The sequence below is a fragment of the Vulpes lagopus genome, chromosome X (genome assembly GCF_018345385.1).
Source record: "Vulpes lagopus strain Blue_001 chromosome X, ASM1834538v1, whole genome shotgun sequence".
NCBI lineage: Eukaryota > Metazoa > Chordata > Mammalia > Carnivora > Canidae > Vulpes > Vulpes lagopus.
Window position 1 is genome coordinate 54,367,825 of NC_054848.1, and position 18,335 is coordinate 54,386,159.

The window sequence follows — 18,335 nt, forward strand, 5'->3', positions numbered from 1 at the left end:
TGACTTGACACCTTTGTCAAAATCAATTGTCCATAAGTCAATTTCTAGATTCTACTCCATTGATCTACATGTCGATCTTTATGCCAATACCCACGTTTAATCACACTAGCTTTATAAGTTCTGAAGTCAGGTAGTATAAACCCCCAAAGTTGTTACTCTTTTTCAAAATTGTTTTGGAAAAACTAGGTGCTATGCCTTTTCATATAAATTTTAGAATCATCTTGTTAATTTCTATAAAGAGTCTACTTGGAGGGGTATCTGGGTGGCTCAGTCAATTAAGCTTCTGCCTTCGGCTCAGGTCATGATCTTGGGGTCCTTGGATCAAGCCCTGCATCAGACTCCCTGCTCAGGAGAAATCTGCTTTTCCTTCTCCCTCTGCCCCTCCCTCCCGCATGTGCACTCTCTCTCTCAAAAAAATAAATGAAATCTTTTTCTTAATGATTTTATTTATTCATGAGAGACACAGAGAGAGAGAGGCAGAGACATAGGCAGAGGGAGAAGCAGGCTCCATGCAGGGAGCCCAATGCGACACTCAATCCCATGACTCCAGGATCACACCCTGAGCTAAAGGCAGATGCTTTACTGCTGAGCCATCCAGGCATCCCTAAATAAAATCTTTTTAAAAGAAGTGTCCTGGGAGTTTGATTAGGATGGCATAGAATCTATAGATAAACTGAGGAGAATTTATATCTTACAATACTGAGTCTTTACATGAACACAGTATATCTCTCCATTTATTTAAATCTTTAATTTCTCTCAGCAGTTTTAGTTTTCAGTATACAGGTGTTGCACATCGTTTGTCAAATATATTCCTAAGTGGGGATCCCTGGGTAGCTCAACGGTTTAGTGCCTGCCTTTGACCCAGGGCATGATCCTGGAGTCCTGGGATCGAGTCCCACATGGGGCTCCCTGCATGGAGCCTGTTTCTCCCTCTGCCTGTGTCTCTGCCTCTCTCTCTCTCTCTCTCTCTCTCTCTCTCTCTCTCTCTCTGTGTGTCTCTCATGAATGAATAAATAAAATCTTTAAAAATATATATATATATATATTCCTAAGTATTTCATATTTTTATGATATTGGGTATTTTTTTGTATTTCAATTTCCACATGTTCATATATATTCCTTGGTTGTTACAGCTTTTTTATATAGGCTACATAGACAATCATGTTGTCTGTAAATAGAGACAATTTTATTTACTAAGTAGTTCTACATGCCTCTTTTTTTTAACTTGACCTTGTCTTATTGCACTTGCTAGAACTTCCAATAAAATATTTGAGTCATTAAAAAGAGAAATCCTTGCTTTGTTCCCAATCTTAGGGAGAAAGCATTCAATCCTTTACCATTAAGTATGATATTTGCTACAGGTTTTTTGTTTATGTCCGTTATCAGTTTGAAGAAGTTCCTGTCCCTAGTTTGCTGAAAGTTTTTATCATGAACAGATGTTGGGCTTTTTCTGAATCCTATTGAGATGATTTTATGGTTAGTTTTTACTCTGTTAGTATAGTGAATGACATTGATTTTCTTTCAACTTTATTAAGGTATGTCTAACATACAGTAAGATTTACCTTTTTGAGTGTATAGTTCTAAGAGTTTTGACAATATATATAGTTGTATAACCACCATCACAAGCAAGATATAGAATAGTTTTATTGTCCTCCCAAATTTCTCTATACCCGTTTGTAGTCAACTCCTCCCACAACCCTAGCCATTGGCAAACACTCATGTGTATTCTGTTATAATTGTTTTCCCTTTGCATCAGTGTCATATAATTAGAAACATTAAAAAAAGAAGCATATAGCATGGCTTCTTTCACTTACCATAACGCATTGGAGACTCATTTATGTTGTTGCATGAATCAATAGTTTCTGTCCCTTTTTTTTTTTTTGCTGAGTTGCATTCCATTATATGAATGTCCCATAGTTTATCTATTCACCTATTAAAGGATATTTGGGGGGTTTTTCCCACTTTTTGGTGATTATGAATTAAAGCTGCTATAAAAACATTTACATATAGGTTTCTGTGTAAACATAGGTAAACATTTCACTTGGGTAAATACCTAGGAGTGGAATTGCTAAGTCATGTGGTAAATGTGTGTTTAACCTTATAAGAAACTGTCAAATTGGGACGCCTGGGTGGCTCAGCAGTTGAGTATCTGCCTTCCGCTCAGGATGTGATCCCGCAGTCCCGGGACTGGAATCCCACATTGGGCTGCCTGCATGGAGCCTGCCTCTCCCTCTGTCTCTGCCTCTCTCTCTCTCTCTCTCTCTCTCTCTCATGAATAAATAAATAGAATCTTTAAAAAAAAAAAAGAAACTACCAAATTGTTTATCCAGTTGTTCATTGCTGGTATATAGAAATACAATTGATGGGATCCCTGGGTGGCGTAGCGGTTTGGCACCTGCCTTTGGCCCAGGGCGCGATCCTGGAGACCCAGGATCGAATCCCACGTCGGGCTCCCGGTGCATGGAGCCTGCTTCTCCCTCTGCCTATGTCTCTGCCTCTCTCTCTCTCTCTCTCTCTCTCTCTGTGACTATCATAAATAAATAAAAATTTAAAAAAAGAAATACAATTGATTTTGGTATATTAACTTCTGTCTTTTGACTTTATTAGTCTAATAACTATTTTGTAGGTTCTTTGAGATTTTCTGCACAACCATGACATCTCTAAATGCAGATTTATTTCTTCCTTTCTAATCTATGTGTCTTTTATTTCTCGTACTTGCCCTATTATATCAGCTTGGACCTTCAGGATGATGTTGAATAGGAATGGTGACAGTAGAAACCATTCTGTTTTTCCTGATCTTGGGGAAAGGACCCAGGCTTTCACCATTAAATATGGTGTTAGCTATAGTTTTTTTTTTTAAGATTTTATTTGTTTCTTCATGAGAGACACACACACACACACACAGAGAGAGAGAGAGAGAGAGAGAGAGAGAGAGAGAGGCAGAGACAGGCAGAAGGAGAAGCAGGCTCCATGCAGGGAGCCCGACGTGGGACTCGATCCCAGGTCTCCAGGATCAGGCCCTGGGCTGAAGGCAGCGCTAAACCACTGAGCCACCCAGGATGCCCTATAGTTGTTTTTTTTTTTTTATAGATACCCTTTATCAGATTGAGGAGGTCCTTTTTTAAAGATATTATTTATTTATTTGAGAGAGAGAGTGTGTAAGCAGGGTATTAGGGGAGGAGATGACACAGAGCCTGTCACACAGCTCAGTTCCAGGACCCCAAGATCATGACCCCAGCCAAAATTTAGAGTCAGATGCTTAACTCTGAGCCACCCAGGTGCCCCACAGATTGAAGAAATTCTTATGTATTCTTAGTTTATTGTAAGTTTTTATTCTGAGTGTTTTGATGTTCAATTTTGAAACCAGCCTTGCATTCCTTGAATAAATGCCACTTTGTTGTGACATATCCTTTTTATGTGTTTATTGTTGAATTCAACAGTATATAAAGTTAGAATTTTTCTAAAATAAAAATTATGTGTAAAATTTTTGCATCTCTGTTCATGAGGGATATTGGTCTGTTGTTTTCTCATAATGTCTTCATCTGGTTTTGGTATCAAAGTAAATGTTGGCCTCTTAGAATGAGTTGGGAAGTAGTCCTTTTTCAGTTGTCTAGAAGAATTTGTATAGAATTAATATTGTTTCTTTCTTTAAAATTTGGTAAAATTTACAAGTTAAGTCACCTGAAGTGTTTTTTGTTAGTTTTTGCTTTGTGGAGTAGGTGCAAATTAACTAAAATTCACTTTTTAAAAATAGATATAGGGTTGCTCAGATTATATATTTCTTCTTAAGTAAGCCTTGGTAGTTTGTGTGTTTCAGTGAACTTGTATGCTTCATCTAAGTTGTCAAATTTATTGACATAAAGTTATCCATAATATTCCCTTATTATCCTTCTAAAATCTGTAAAAGCTATGGTAATATCATCTATCTCATTCCTGTTATTGATATTTTATGCCTTTTTCCTTTTTCATGATCAGTTTGGCTAGAGGTTTATCAAAGAACCAGCTCATTCTTACTAATGGTTAAAATGGTAAATTTCATGTTATGTTTATTTTATTAAAATTTTTAAAATGTCCCCAAAACCCCAACTCATTTGTTTCCAATCTGATCTTTATTATTTCCTTACTTCTGGTTTGGATTTAGTTTCTTAAGGTAGAAGCTGAAGTCATTGATTTGAGGGTTTGGTTGTTTTTGTTTTTGTTTTTGTTTTTGAGGGGGGAAGAGGGGCAGTGGGAGTAAGAGAGAGCAAATCCCTAGCAAGCTCCATGCCCAGCACAAAGCCTGACACAGGGCTCAATCTCACAACCCTGAGATCATGACCTGCATTGAAATCAAGAGTTGAACATTTAACTGAGCCATCCAGGTGCCCCTTCTTTTTCTGATATAAGCATTTAGTACTATAAATTTCCTCCTAAGTGCTCCTTTAATAACATCCCACAAATTTTGATACTTATATTTTTGTTTTCATTCAATTCAAAATATATTCTAATTTCCCTTTTGATTTCTTCTTTGACCCATGGGTTATTTATAAGTGGGTTATTTAGTTTCCAAATATTGGGGTTTTTTTCCTAAATATCTTTGTGTTATGATTTCTAATTTAATTTCATTGTGGTTAAAGAACATATTTTGTGTGACTTGGATCTTTTCAAATTAGTGAGGCTTATTAAGGCCTAGAATATGGTCAATCTTGGCAAATATTCTGTATGTACTTAAGAAGAATGTGTATTCTGCTATTGTTGGAGAGAGTGTTCTATAAATGTCAATCTTGTCTATTTGTGCTGTTCATTTCTACTGTATCTTTGCTGATTTTTCTGCCTACTTATTCTATCATTTATTGAGAGATGAGTATTCAAATCTCCTGCTGGAATTATGGATTTGTCTTTTTTTCTTGTAATTCTATTTTGTTTCATGTATTTTGAAATCTTATTAGGGGCATAAATATTTAGGATTAATTGATCTTTTCATTATTATGAAATGATCTGTTTTATTCCTGGTGATATTCTTTGTTCTGAAATCTACTTTTTTTTTTTATAATACAGTCCTTCCAGTTTTTTTTTTTTTTTTACTAATGCTAGAATGGTGTATATATGTATATATTTATTTATTTGTTTGTTTGTTTGTTTATTTGAGAGAGAGAACACCAGCAGGGTGGGAGGGGCAGAGGGAAAGAGAGAAGTAGACTCCCCACCGAGCAGGGAGCAATGCAGAGCTCCATTCCAGGACCATAGCCAGGACCTGAGCCAAAGGGAAATGCTTAACTGACTGAGCCACCCAGGTACCCCTAGAATGGTATATATTTTTTTAACACTTTGAGTTTTAACCTATTTGTGCCTTTATTTTTAAAGTGTGTTTCCAGGGTGCTTGACTGGCTCAGGGTCATGAGTTTGAGCCCCACACTGAGTGTAGAGATTACTTAAAATACATAAATAAGATTTTATTTTTTTTAAGATTTTTAATTTATTCATTCATGAGAGACACAGAGAGAGAGAGAGAGAGGCAGAGACACAGGCAGAGGGATAAGCAGGCCCCATGCAGGGAGCCTGATGTGGGACTCGATCCCTGGTCTCCAGGATCACGCCCTGGACCGAAGGCAGCGCTAAACCGCTGAGCCACCCGGGCTGCCTCATAAATAAAATTTTAAAAAATAAATAAAGTGTATTTCTTGTAAGCAGCATATTGTTGAGTCTAGCTTTTATAATATAGTCTGACAAACTGCATTTTAATTGGGGTGTTTAGACCATTTGCTTTTAATATGATTATTGATATGGATAGGCCTGACTCTCTTATTTTGCTATTTTCTATTTGTCCCATCTATTCATCATTCCCTTTATTTTGTTTATTTTTTGGCTTCTTTTTGGATCAACTGAGTATTTTGTGATTTCATATTATCTCCTTTGTTGGCTCATGTATGATTTTGGTGCTTAAATTAGTGATATAAAACATTAAGGGTTAAGTTCTTTTGAATAATTGACTCCTTTATGAAATTATCTTTTTTATTCTCAAAAATATCCTTTGATGTGAATTTTACATTATCTGATGTTAATATATCCCCTTACTCCACCTTTCTTTTGATTACTTTTAGCATGGTATGCCTCCATCAAAAGTGAAAATGTTCTCAAAGATGGTTACTTTTTAGAAACTAAGTTTAGTTAATTTTGTTTGCTTAAAAATTTCATTCATTGACTTTAAAAGTTAAGAATGTGTATAATGTGTATCTAATTATGTCTCTTAAGGCAAGAGAAACAAAAGGAAAAATAAACTGTTGATAGTACATCAAAATAAAAAGCTTTCACACAGTGATGCAAGGCAACCTACTGGATGGGAGAAGATATTTGCAAATGATATAGCCAATGAGGGGTTAATATCCAAGATATATAAAGAACTTGTATAGCTCAACACCAGAAAAACAATCAAATTAAAAAATGAGCAGAGGACATTTTCTAAAATGACATTTTCTCAAAGACATACAAATGGCCGACAGACACATGAAAAGATACTCAGCATCACTAATCACCAGGAGAATGCAGGATGTGGAGAAAAAGGAACCTTCATGTATTGTTGGTGGAAATGTAAATTGGTGTAGCCACTGTGGAAAACGGTGTGGAGGTTCCTCAAAAAATTAAAAATAGAAATACCATATGATCCAGTAATTCCACTACTGGGTATTTATCCAAAGAAAACAAAAACACTAATTTCAAGATATTTGCACCCCATGCGTATTGCAGCATTATTTACAATAGCCAAGATAAGCAAGCAACCTAAGTGTCTGTTGATAGATAAATGGGTAAAGAAGATGTGATACACACAATGGAATGTTACACAGCCATAAAGAAAGGATGAGATCTTACCATTTGTGACAACATGGATAGACCTAATACCTCTAGGGTATTGCTAAGTGAAATAAGTCAGACTGAGAATGACAAATACCATATGATATCACTCAGATGTGGAGTCAAAAAAAAAAAACAAAAACAAATGAATAAACCAACAAAAACCAGAATCAGACCTATAAATACAGAGAACAAACTGATGGTTGTCAGAGGGAAAGTGGGGGGTGGAGGCATAGGCAAAATGGGTGAAGAGGAGTGGGAAGTACAGGCTTCCAGTTACAGAATGAAGTCATGGGAATAAAAAGAATAGCATCAGTATAATCAATGATATGTAATAGTGTTGTATGGTGGCAGATGGTAGCTATACTTGTGAACAAAGCATAACATATAGAGATATTGAACCACTATGTTGTACACAGGAAACTAGTGTAACATTATGTGTCAACTATACTCAAAATTTTTTTTAAAGAATGAGTATCTATTTATTAAATATAACATATAAAATATACTTTGAATTCCTTATCATGACTAGTTAAGGACACGTTAAGGAGAAAATGGAGAAGGCAAAGACAGTGTATAGAAATACTAGGATATCTAGAGAATGATTTTCTACAGAAAGCCTCTTTCTTATGACCTTTTGGGATATTTCTGTTAAAAGCTCTTGGAGAGCTATTACAATTTTGGGTGAGTGTAGGCATGGATGAAAATCTCACTTCTACTTATGTGGGCTCAGTTCTGAGTGAAATTAAGTCTGGAGCTGAATCTAGCCCATGGGCCAGAGAGTCCTCATCCCTAATCCAGCATCACTGATTTCTCTTTTAGAATTGGCTTGCAAATGAAATTGAGGTTATGGTCAGTACTGAGGAAGCCAAACGCCATCTGAATGACCTTCTTGAAGATAGAAAGATCCTGGCTCAGGATGTGGCTCAACTCAAAGAGAAAAAGGAATCTGGGGAGAATCCACCTCCTAAACTCCGGGCAAGTACCCCAATGGAAATATGTTATCAATAATCAGATTCTGCACTCCCCAGAAACCCTCACAACTTTGGAGGATTACTTTCCTTTTAGCACCTCACCCTCATTCCCATTATTCTTTACAGAGGCGCACGTTCTCACTTGCCGAACTACGTGGTCAAGTTTCTGAGTCAGGGGATTCCATTACAAAGCAGATTGAGAGCCTAGAAACTGAAATGGAGCTCAGGTAATAGGACTGTCTCTAAGACATTGTAATTTATAAAAATTTATGCCTGGAATAAAAATAGAACCTATCAATCCAGTGATTCAAAAGCTTGTTTTTCAAAGGCTTTGTGATGATTGAGAAATGAGAGAATGTAGCAATGTTTTGAACCATATACTTCACTAGACATGTTAGACATATTTTTTCATTCAGTCCCTCCTTATGAGGTATACCTTATGAAGTAAGTATCATTCTTCTGACTTTAAATATCTAAACAAGTTCGGAAATTAAAAAAATATTTTTAGACTTTTTGTTTTGAGAAAGACAGCATGGTGGGGGCAGGGCAGAGGGAGAGGGAGAATCCCAAGTAGACTCCCTGCTGAGCACAGAGCCCAACACAGGGCTTGAACCCACAACCCCAAGATCATGACCGTGGCTGAAATCAAGAGCTGGACAGCCAACTAACTGAGCCACCCAGGCACCCCAGAAGTTTAGAAATCTTAAGAAATGTGCTCAAGGTTATACAGAGCTGGGATTCAAAACCTGGCCTATCTAATTCCAAAACCCATGCTCTTTATGTTGCACCCCATCTTGGTATTTCTGAAATGTAGAACCGGCTAAAAACAAAACAAAACTTTAGAAGAAGTTAAGCACTGATGCCAGAAGAGCAACAGTACAGAAGAAAGAGAACTTTAGAGATTATTGGCTAAGTAGATGTAATAATGTATAAGTAAAGCAAACATGAGCATTAGATTAATAAGTAAAGTATATAACATAGTACTTGGCATATTAGAATTGCTCAATGCACAGTCTCTCTTTCTCCTTTTCTGGCTCTAAGACCAGAAATTATGCTGCTCTAATCACTATTATTGTCTTTTAAGTATCTGTAATCTCTAGAAGGAATGAACTTCCACAGAGATTATATAGGGTCTTAGGATGATAGAATTGTATCACCCACAAGACCTTAAAGATCATTTGATTTGTTTTGAGCAACACATACTAGCTATTTATCTTTGGATACGTCTATAAGTCACTCAACATTTGAGTTTCTGTTTTGTGCTGCCCTGGATGCATACAGTTGGATATACAGAAAGTAGATGGCACACCCCTGCTCTCAAGTGGAAATAGTATAATGACAGAGGGGTAGGTTGGAATCATTTGTTAAAATTTCAGGAATGTAAACCATTGATAGCTTACCACATTTATGCCACAGAAACTAGCAAAAGCTACAAATTGGGTTCATTTTTTTAGTGCTGGTTTTTATTTTATTTTTTTAAAGATTTTATTATTTATTAGAAACACAGAGAGAGAGAGAGAGAGGCAGAGACACAGGCAGAGGGAGAAGCAGGCTCCATGCAGGGAGCCCGACGTGGGATTTAATCCTGGGTCTCCAGGATCAGGCCCTAAGCTGAAGGCAGCGCTAAACTGCTAGGCCACTGGGGCTGCCCTAGGGCTGGTTTTTAAACATTTACCTGCACACCACTGTGAATAATTAAATGATTAAATGTTAGGCAGGTGCCAAGTAGAGAGCAATTAAACAGGTGAGTTTAATCAAGGCAATTTTCCTAAACTTGATGAGACAGAAACTAAATTTTAAAATACGTAAGGGACATGAATTGTCAGAGGAGACAGGAAAGGCCATATGGTAGACGATAATTCTGAAGTGTTCTGGCTCCCCTCTTCCAAGAAGCCTTCCCTGACACTTTATCTCCCACTATTCCTCCTCTGTAAACTCCTTTAGAACTTAGAGTCATCAATCATATATATGGTACAGTGGATGTGTTATCTTTATACATTTTTATTTTTTACGGGTATTAGTCTTGTCAATATATAAATTGATTGTAATCTTGGTGAAGGAAAGGGCTATATATTAGACCAGAGTTCTTGAAGCATGGTCTGCAACCCCTGGGGTACTCTGAGCAACCGAAACTGTCTTCATAATGCTATTAAGACATTATTTTCCACTTATACTACAATGACATTTGCTGTGATAGTTAAAGCAACAGAAGACAAAATTGCTCATACCATAGCTTGAATTAAAGCAGTGGCACCAATCTGTACTAGAGGTCATTGTATACTTCATGACCACACACTTTCAGTTGTTTTTTTAGATCAGTTTTACTTAAGAATGGCTTTGATAGGGGCGCTTGGCTGCCTCAGTTGGTAGAGCATGCAACTTTTGATCTTGGGGTCATCAGTTCAAGCCCCACATTGGGGAAAGTAGAGCCTACATTTAAAAAAAAAAAAGGCTTTGATAAAGCAGTGTTAATTTTATTAAATTTCAACCCATGAGTTCAAATCTATTTAGTATTCTGTGTGACCAAATAGGAAGAACACATAGAGCACTTGTACTGTTTTGCTGAAGTCTGAGGGTTGTCTGGAGGAAAAGCACTTGTGCAATTGTTGGAGGTGTGAACTCAATAGGCCTCTTTTTTCCACGGAACATCCGTTGTGTTTGAAAGAACGACTGACAAACTATGGTTATTCAGGCTTGAGTACTTGGCAGGCATTTTCTCAAAAGTGAACAGAGTGAGCTTGTCACTTCAAGAAAAACAACTGGTAGTGTTTGTCACTAAAGATAGAATTGAGCTTTCAAGCAAAACTTAGAATTCTGGAAAACTTTTATCTGCTCCCATGAGCTTGACAGTTTTTTTTAACTTTTCTGTTGAGACCAGCAGTGATATTAACTATTTATTTCTTGATATTGTATAATGAAATGTGTTATCATTTGGAGATTTTGCATCACTCAACATTGCCCAAATATGTTACAGAATCATCTGTGGGTAAAAGATCCATTCAGATTGGAAGATAGATCAATGGGTTTTAATATAAAAGAGTAAAAAGTTTACAGTTTCAGATTCCACATTTCAACTAATTTTTAAGGAACTACCACTTGTTGGGTTTTAGTGTAGTCTCAAAGAAGAACGTCCACAGTTAGGCTACTAAAATGTTCCTTTGTCCAACTACATATCTATGTGAGGCCAGATTGTCTTCATTAACATCAACCAGAACATGTCACATGTTTGCATGTGGGAGATGTGAGAATCCAGTTGTCTTCTACTGAGCCAGATATTACAGAGATTTATAAAAGTGTAAAAGAGTCTCATTCTTCTCACTACATGATTTTTTGTTTTAGAAAATATATTTTTCATAAAATAGATTATAATGGATTATTGTTATTTTAAGTGAATTAGTGAACATTTAATTTTTTCTCAGTTTTACTTTCAACACTGTAAATATCTATAGGTGCAATGTATATGAACAGAATTTCTCAGAGGTCCTCAAATAATTTTTAAGAGTGTAGAGGGGTCCTGAGACTCCCAAGATTTGAGAACTGCTATCTTAGATTATTTTGGTACTAAAGAAGAAGATCTTTTATAGTACCTTACATAGCAGCATGTTACACATATGCTGGTATACTACCTTTCATTGGACACATTGCAAATTTGAGAAGGAAGCTACTAATGAAACTGAAATATTGTGTAAACCTTGGTCTCAGACCATACTTGATTAGAAAGTATCTGTAAGATATAACCAGGGTCAGGGTATCTAATCTTCTTAGAAACTTCTCAGTCCTGTGGCAGGCACATCAAGATAACCTCTCATAGCACTAGCCATAGTTATCAATTTGATATTTGGTCCCAGCGAAGAACATCTACCTGTTTGTCCTTTTTAAATTTTTTTAAGATTTTATTTTATTCATTTGAAAGAGAGAGAAAGCACCAGCAGGAGGGAGGGGCAGAGGGAGAAGGAGAAGCAGACTCCCCACTTAGCAGGGAGCCCAAAATGGGGCTTGATCCCAGGACCCTGGGATCATGACCTGAGTCGAAGTCTGACTCTTAACCGGCTGAGCCACCCAGGTGCCCACTGCTTATACTTTTGAGACTTTTTCCCTTCCTTTTGAGGCCTCCTGGTTCCTTCATATCACAATCTGAACTCATATGGCCTCAAGACAAAGTCACATTACAGTTAATATACTACAACAGAACCCTACTAAAACAAATTTTTTCAAGCCCCACCATGTGACACATTTATTTCAACCAGTATTTCATAAAATAAAATCACTGAGATAGTTTCTTGGATTCCTTTTGCATCAGGATTTGAGATACTAACCAGCTGACTCAGTCATTATTTAAATGATATTTCACTAATACCTCCATCCATAAACCTATCTGAAGAGCTCCACAGAGCTCTCCTCCTTGGTGTTAAGGATACTAGCAATAAGTCTCACTGTCCCTTTCCTTGAAGGAGTGCCCAGATTGCTGATCTACAGCAGAAGTTGCTGGATGCAGAAAGTGAAGACAGGCCAAAACACCGCTGGGAGAGTATTGCTACCATTCTGGAAGCCAAGTGTGCCCTGAAATATTTAATTGGAGAGGTAAGCATCACTCTTCTTACCAGCAATTAGAAGTCTGGCCAGATAGGTTGAGATAAGATGTTAACCTGGAATACTATTGTAGTGCCATTGCCACTTTTCATGGTAGAAGCTGCAATGACACTAGAATTAGAGAAAATAGTTTTATGGGTAAAGGTTGGTGTGAACAAATACAGCCCAGTCACTTAGAAAATTGATACCTGATAGCCTGGCATACAGCAAGTGCTCAATAAATGTCTGCTATTATTATTGAGAAAGTATCAGGATGCCATAGTAGGCCACTGGTTATACATAAACTATTGTACTGTACTACTTTTCAAACTATTATACTGTACCTATGAGATGTTTTCAAAAAAAGCTTAAGGTACGGGCACCTGATTGGCTCAGTGATTGAGCATCTGCCTTTGGCTCAGGTCATGGTCCCAGAGTCCTGGGATCAAGTACTGCATCAGGCACCCCGCGGGAAGCCTGCTTCTCCTTCTCCCTATGTCTCTGCCTCTCTGTGTCTCTCATGAATAAAATAAAATCTTTAAAAAAGTTTAAGGTACAATCTAGAAAAGAGGAAACCTAATCATCTTTTGACATACACCCATCTTAAGGAAAGTCCCATCTTCACTGACTTTAAAATAATATGTCATCTTACATTTTCACAAGAGGAACTGAAGTTGATTGCCTCTGGTGATTGAGGCATTTTCACTTTGAGATGAGCATACAAACTCCAGCTCTAGAAGTCTGAGCAATGTTATTCCTTTATACATTTTTGTATTGGGTTAGCAGATTTGTCCTACCAAGAAAATCCTGATTGTTTGTGTGAACACTGGTATTATGCTGTTCACCGTGTGTGCCAGTAGAGACTATAAAACCAGGCCAGCATAGGATATCAATCTAGCCTGAAAAGCCAGATCTACAGTGCCAGCTAACATGTCTACTAGTTCCAACATGTGAATACAGACGTTCTGAGATGGAACATAATTGGCCATAAGGGTGTGTCCTGTGGATTTCTCTTCAGAATGAAGGAAGAAAGTCTTAAATATCAGAATTTGGAGTTGTTAGATACTGTTTGTGTTCAGTTTATTCTTGTCCAGAGACAGAGCAAGAGATTGAATGACTTTAGCAGTGGCTTCTAGCTTGAAGAGATCAATCTCAACCGAAATAGGGAGTCTTGGCCTGGATAGCATTGTTACCATGTGTAGAATCCATGTGACATAGAAAAAGAAGAATGGGCTCGGACATGGAGGAACTTTTCTCAGTCCATTTCAGGAAAGCTGACATTTTCCTGCCTAATGAATGGGGAAAGGTGGCCATTCTCCAAATAAACTGATCTTCTTTTATCCCTTCCAGCTGGTCTCCTCCAAAATACAGGTCAGCAAGCTTGAAAGCAGCCTGAAACAGAACAAGGCCAGCTGTGCCGACATGCAGAAGATGCTGTTTGAGGAGCGAAATCATTTTGCTGAAATTGAGGCAGAGTTACAGGCAGAGCTGGTCAGGGTAGAACAGCAGCATCAAGAGAAGGTGAGCCCTGGCAAGCCCAGAAGCTACACTGAGAATCAGTGTCATTGCTTTTGGTCGGTAGATTTGAAAAGATAGTAGGGTGGGAGGGGAATATGAAGTTTCCTTCGAAAGCCCATGTTGTCTTTTCTAAATTTTGCAAACAAGGAACCTGAAAAAGGAATGACTTGTCAAAGTTTACACATACAACGACTCTTAGCCTTCAACTTTCATACCAAGGTTAACATTGTGGCCGGGCTTACTACTTCCAGCCACGAGAATGAAAGGTAACAAGTACCCTCTAAATCCGAGGAGTCATCTGGATCACAGCTTGGCCTAAGCCAGAATTCCTTTCTCCCCTCATTCCTTTGGTCTCATTTGTATCTTTCTCTAGGTGCTATACCTTCTCAGCCAGCTGCAGCAAAGCCAAATGGCAGAGAAGCAGCTAGAGGAGTCAGTGAGTGAGAAGGAGCAACAGCTGCTGAGCACACTGAAGTGTCAGGTATGATAATGGAGCAGAAGTCTCCAGAGATGGGATCCACAGGCCTGACTGCGAATCCTATCTGATTTACACCACTGTACTTGTAGCGGACAGTGACTACTGAAAAAAGGTTTATAATAGTATTCTCTATGGCCTCTTGGCCCTATCTGATCAATGTAGGGGTATTTAGAATGCAACCACACATAGGGTGACCTCCTTTTGGGAACAGAAATGACATTGCTTACTCCATACCAAATTTTGAGGCCTCCTGGTTCCTTGCCTCAGCCCCAAGCTCTAAAAGAGGTGGGAAAGTTCAGTCATCCCATAGAATCCTAAGGGCATTCAGCTTTCTCTTTCTTTTCTTTTCTCTTTTTTTCTCTTTCTGAGGTTGTTCTGAGCTGAGACCTGACATGTTTGTAAAGTGCCTGGGGTCTGAATATCTCCCAGAGCCTGGGAACACCACACCCCTTAGCAGCGTGTTGGAACACTATTTTGTCCAACTTAGAATCTTTTTTTCTGAACCACCAGTCTCTAGGGTTTCCTTGGCACCTCCCATCTAAGACATAACCAAACTAGTTAAGGTCGTATGCTGAATTATGAATCTAGTTGTCTTTAGTGCCAGGAAGTTTAATCAGGCTTATTAGAGTAGCAAATGAACTGCCTAGTCTATGTTTAGAAGCGTAAACAAAAGCATCTGTAGACTTGAAAGAAGCAAAGCTAACCGTCCGTGTGGGTCTCTTAATCAGCATCCTGATGTGAATGAATAAGGTATGTAAGGCTAGGGAATAGAAAGGAATAAGGAAAGCATTTAGGGCAGAGCACATGGTTCTTGTGAGCACAGTCAGGACTGCTTGGGAGTGATGGAACAGAAGTGGCACTCAGGACACCTAGGAACTGGTAGGAATCAGACATTTTTCTGGGTGCCAGTACCTACTGTGCAAAAAACCATCCGCTGCCAGCAACTTAGCAGCAATATGTTTTCATCTATGTGAGTTGTTTGGCAACCCACATGTAGTGCCCAAAATAACCCCACCTATCACTGTATTATTTGGAAATAGGATGAAGAACTCGAGAAGATGCGAGAAGTGTGTGAGCAAAATCAGCAGCTTCTCCAAGAGAATGAAATCATCAAGCAGGTAGCGCAGCTTCCCACCCATTTTATAATAAGCCCTGGGAGACCCTGTTGCAACTGAGGTCAGCTTTTGGGAGCAGCCCTGGGTATGACAAGTTGGCTCTATTTTTGAGGTCTGTATCAAATTTCTATATGATATGGTCATGTGCATTTCAAAATGGTATAAACACGCATTTTAAAAATTTTTTAGTTTTATTTAAATGCAATTAATTCACATGTAATAATATTGCTGGTTTCAGAGGTAGAGGTCAGTGATTCATCAGTCTTACATAATAGCCAGTGCTCGTTACATCCTGTGCCCTCCTGAATGTCCGTAAACACACAGTTTTTAATCTGTTCTTTTCTGAATCTAATGCTCATCTTCTAAGGTGAGTGTCCTTCAACCTACTTTACTATTAACCCACCTCACTTTACTATGTCTTAAATTCAGCTAGCCCAGGAATCTTTATGTTTTAGCCATTAACACTCCCAGAAGCTGCCCTGCACTATATACTATGTATTTTTTTTTCCAAACAGAAACTGACCCTCCTCCAAGTAGCCAGCAGACAGAAACCTCATCTTCCTAAGGATACCCTTCTATCTCCAGACTCTTCTTTTGAATATATCCCACCTAAGGTAAACTGCTCAATGATGGTAATAACCTTCATATGGCCATGGTTGAGGGGAAGTGTGCTAAATTAATCTTTCAAAAGAGGTTGGGAGTTAAAAATCCCAAATTCTGGAGTGCCTGGCCAGCAAAAGTCAGAAGAGCACACAACTCTTGATCTCAGGGCTGTGAGTTCGAGCCCCACATTGGGTGCAGAGCTTGCTTAAAAGTAAAAATCTTAGGGATGCCTGGGTGGCTTAGTGGTTGAGCATCTGCCTTCAGCTCAGGGCATGATTCTGGAATCCCGGGATCAAGTCCCACATCAGGATCCCTGCATGGAGCCTGCTTCTCCCTCTGCCTGCATCTCTCCCTCTCACTCTGTGTGTCTCTCATGAATAAATAAAATCTTTTAAAAAAATAAAATAAAATAATAAAAATCTTTTTAAAAATCCCAGATTCTAGCATCTCAGTTTTCCTCAGAGTCCCAAATAAAACTATAGTCTTGAGGAAAATAGGCATTCCTTCCCCAGAAGGCTGACTTTTGGCCATGTACAGGTATTATGTAACAACTGAGGAGGAGCAAGAGAAAAGGGCAGTGTTCAGCTATCCATCCAAAGATACTTATCTCATCATATCATGAGTCCCTCTTTCCTCCCTCAGATTGCTCAGCTTCTATGCCTTCAGTTTCCATCCCTTCAAAGACTCTGTAAGGCCAAAGGCTGCGGCAGAATCTCTTCTGATTGGTAAAGCCAAGGGAGTATATTTGAGGGAGTCGGAAATCTCGGCTTGAGAATATAGCTGGCAACAGCTACTGGAAAGATATGATATACATGTATTTTTAAAATTTTATTAAGTAATTATTCCAAACCTTTTTTTTTTTCTTAGCCAAAACCTTCCCGTTTTAAAGAAAAGTTCCTGGAGCAAAGCATGGACATCGAGGATCTAAAATATTATTCAGAGCATTCTGTGAATGAGCCTGACGACAGTGCTGGTGATGATGATGATGGGGCTGATGAGGAATGGAAGCCAACAAAATTGGTTAAGGTGTCCAAGAAGAACATCCAAGGGGTAGGAGGCAGCTCTCATCTCTGTCAGGGGTTCTGGTCCTTGCTCTTTACTGCCAGTGGGTATGTGCTGGCCCCATATCCCTGAGCCCCTGAGTCCCATTCAAAGGCATTGAGGAGTCCTTGTTGGGCCAACTCTGTATGGAGCCTGGGGCTAGCAGAGAAGGCTGCCTGAGTGCACAAGATGGCTCTCTTCATGTTTTCAGGTTCTTACTAAGTCTGAACGGGTTAGTGGTATCTATACCACTTCATTGAGGCTGGTTCCAAAGTGATCATGTAATAATCCTTCATATTTTTATAGCATTTGACAGTTTATCAACCATTGTCATATAGGTTATCTCTTTTTATCATCACCAAAAAATCCAGTGAGGTATTTATTATTTGCATTTTATAGATGGATTGGAGACCCACAGGGAAATGACCTTGCTCAAGGTCATAAAACTGAGGACAGTCAGGACTTGAAACCAAATATTCCGACTCCAAATCCAGTTGTTTCTACCACATCATGGTCATATCAGTAAAAATTGCAGGCTAGAAGCTATCTTCCTTGCCTCCCTAGACTAAGGGGTAATAGTAATTACAGAAAAGGCTAGTAATTAAGATCAAACAATCAAGTTAAAGTTAGTTAGGACCAATTTGACTTTGAGGCATGCTTTATTTACTTCCACAATGATAGTCCTACATAATTACCAAACCGAGGTGTTTTCTGTTGAAACATTAACTTCCCAGGCCCTATAGTTCACCACTACCCCAATTGTGCCCTGCAACCACATTGCACTTAAAGAGAACAGTTCACAAATGACCCTAACAGTTCACAAATAACACTGGAAGGTTACATGATTTCATTAGCTGCTTGAGCACCTCATAGGGGACTAAGCCTTAAAAAGCCACAACACCAGAGCGAAGCAAGTAATGAGGAATTAAGCTAGTCGTGGTGGCATTAAGTCACTTGGAAAGAATCATCAGGAATGCAACACATCCCATGTTCTTAGTGGGGCTAAAGAGCTCATCCTCCAGCCTCAGAGAGCTTATAATCTAGTGGGAAAACAAGGCAAAGAAATAGAAGCATACCAAAGAATCTCAGCATATTCATCTTAGAGAGATGGACTGAAGGATTTTAAGAGTGACTATAAAGCTAAACCAAGCGGATATAGTTTAGAAAGATACCATGAAAGAGATGACTACTACTGCATTATAAGATGGA

At 38.4% G+C, this 18,335-nt stretch overlaps 1 protein-coding gene across 2 annotated transcripts in view; it reads left to right on the top strand.

Annotated features, from left to right (window-relative positions):
* KIF4A (kinesin family member 4A) overlaps window positions 1-18,335 on the top strand; it is a 118,222-nt gene that overhangs the window by 90,445 nt on the left and 9,442 nt on the right. For both annotated transcript variants that reach the window (XM_041742117.1, XM_041742118.1), the window contains exons 21-28: window positions 7,651-7,806; window positions 7,929-8,029; window positions 12,254-12,383; window positions 13,722-13,892; window positions 14,263-14,370; window positions 15,408-15,485; window positions 15,998-16,096; window positions 16,953-17,135. In XM_041742117.1, coding sequence (XP_041598051.1) covers window positions 7,651-7,806; window positions 7,929-8,029; window positions 12,254-12,383; window positions 13,722-13,892; window positions 14,263-14,370; window positions 15,408-15,485; window positions 15,998-16,096; window positions 16,953-17,135 — 1,026 coding nt within the window. The remainder of the gene's footprint in view (window positions 1-7,650; window positions 7,807-7,928; window positions 8,030-12,253; window positions 12,384-13,721; window positions 13,893-14,262; window positions 14,371-15,407; window positions 15,486-15,997; window positions 16,097-16,952; window positions 17,136-18,335) is intronic.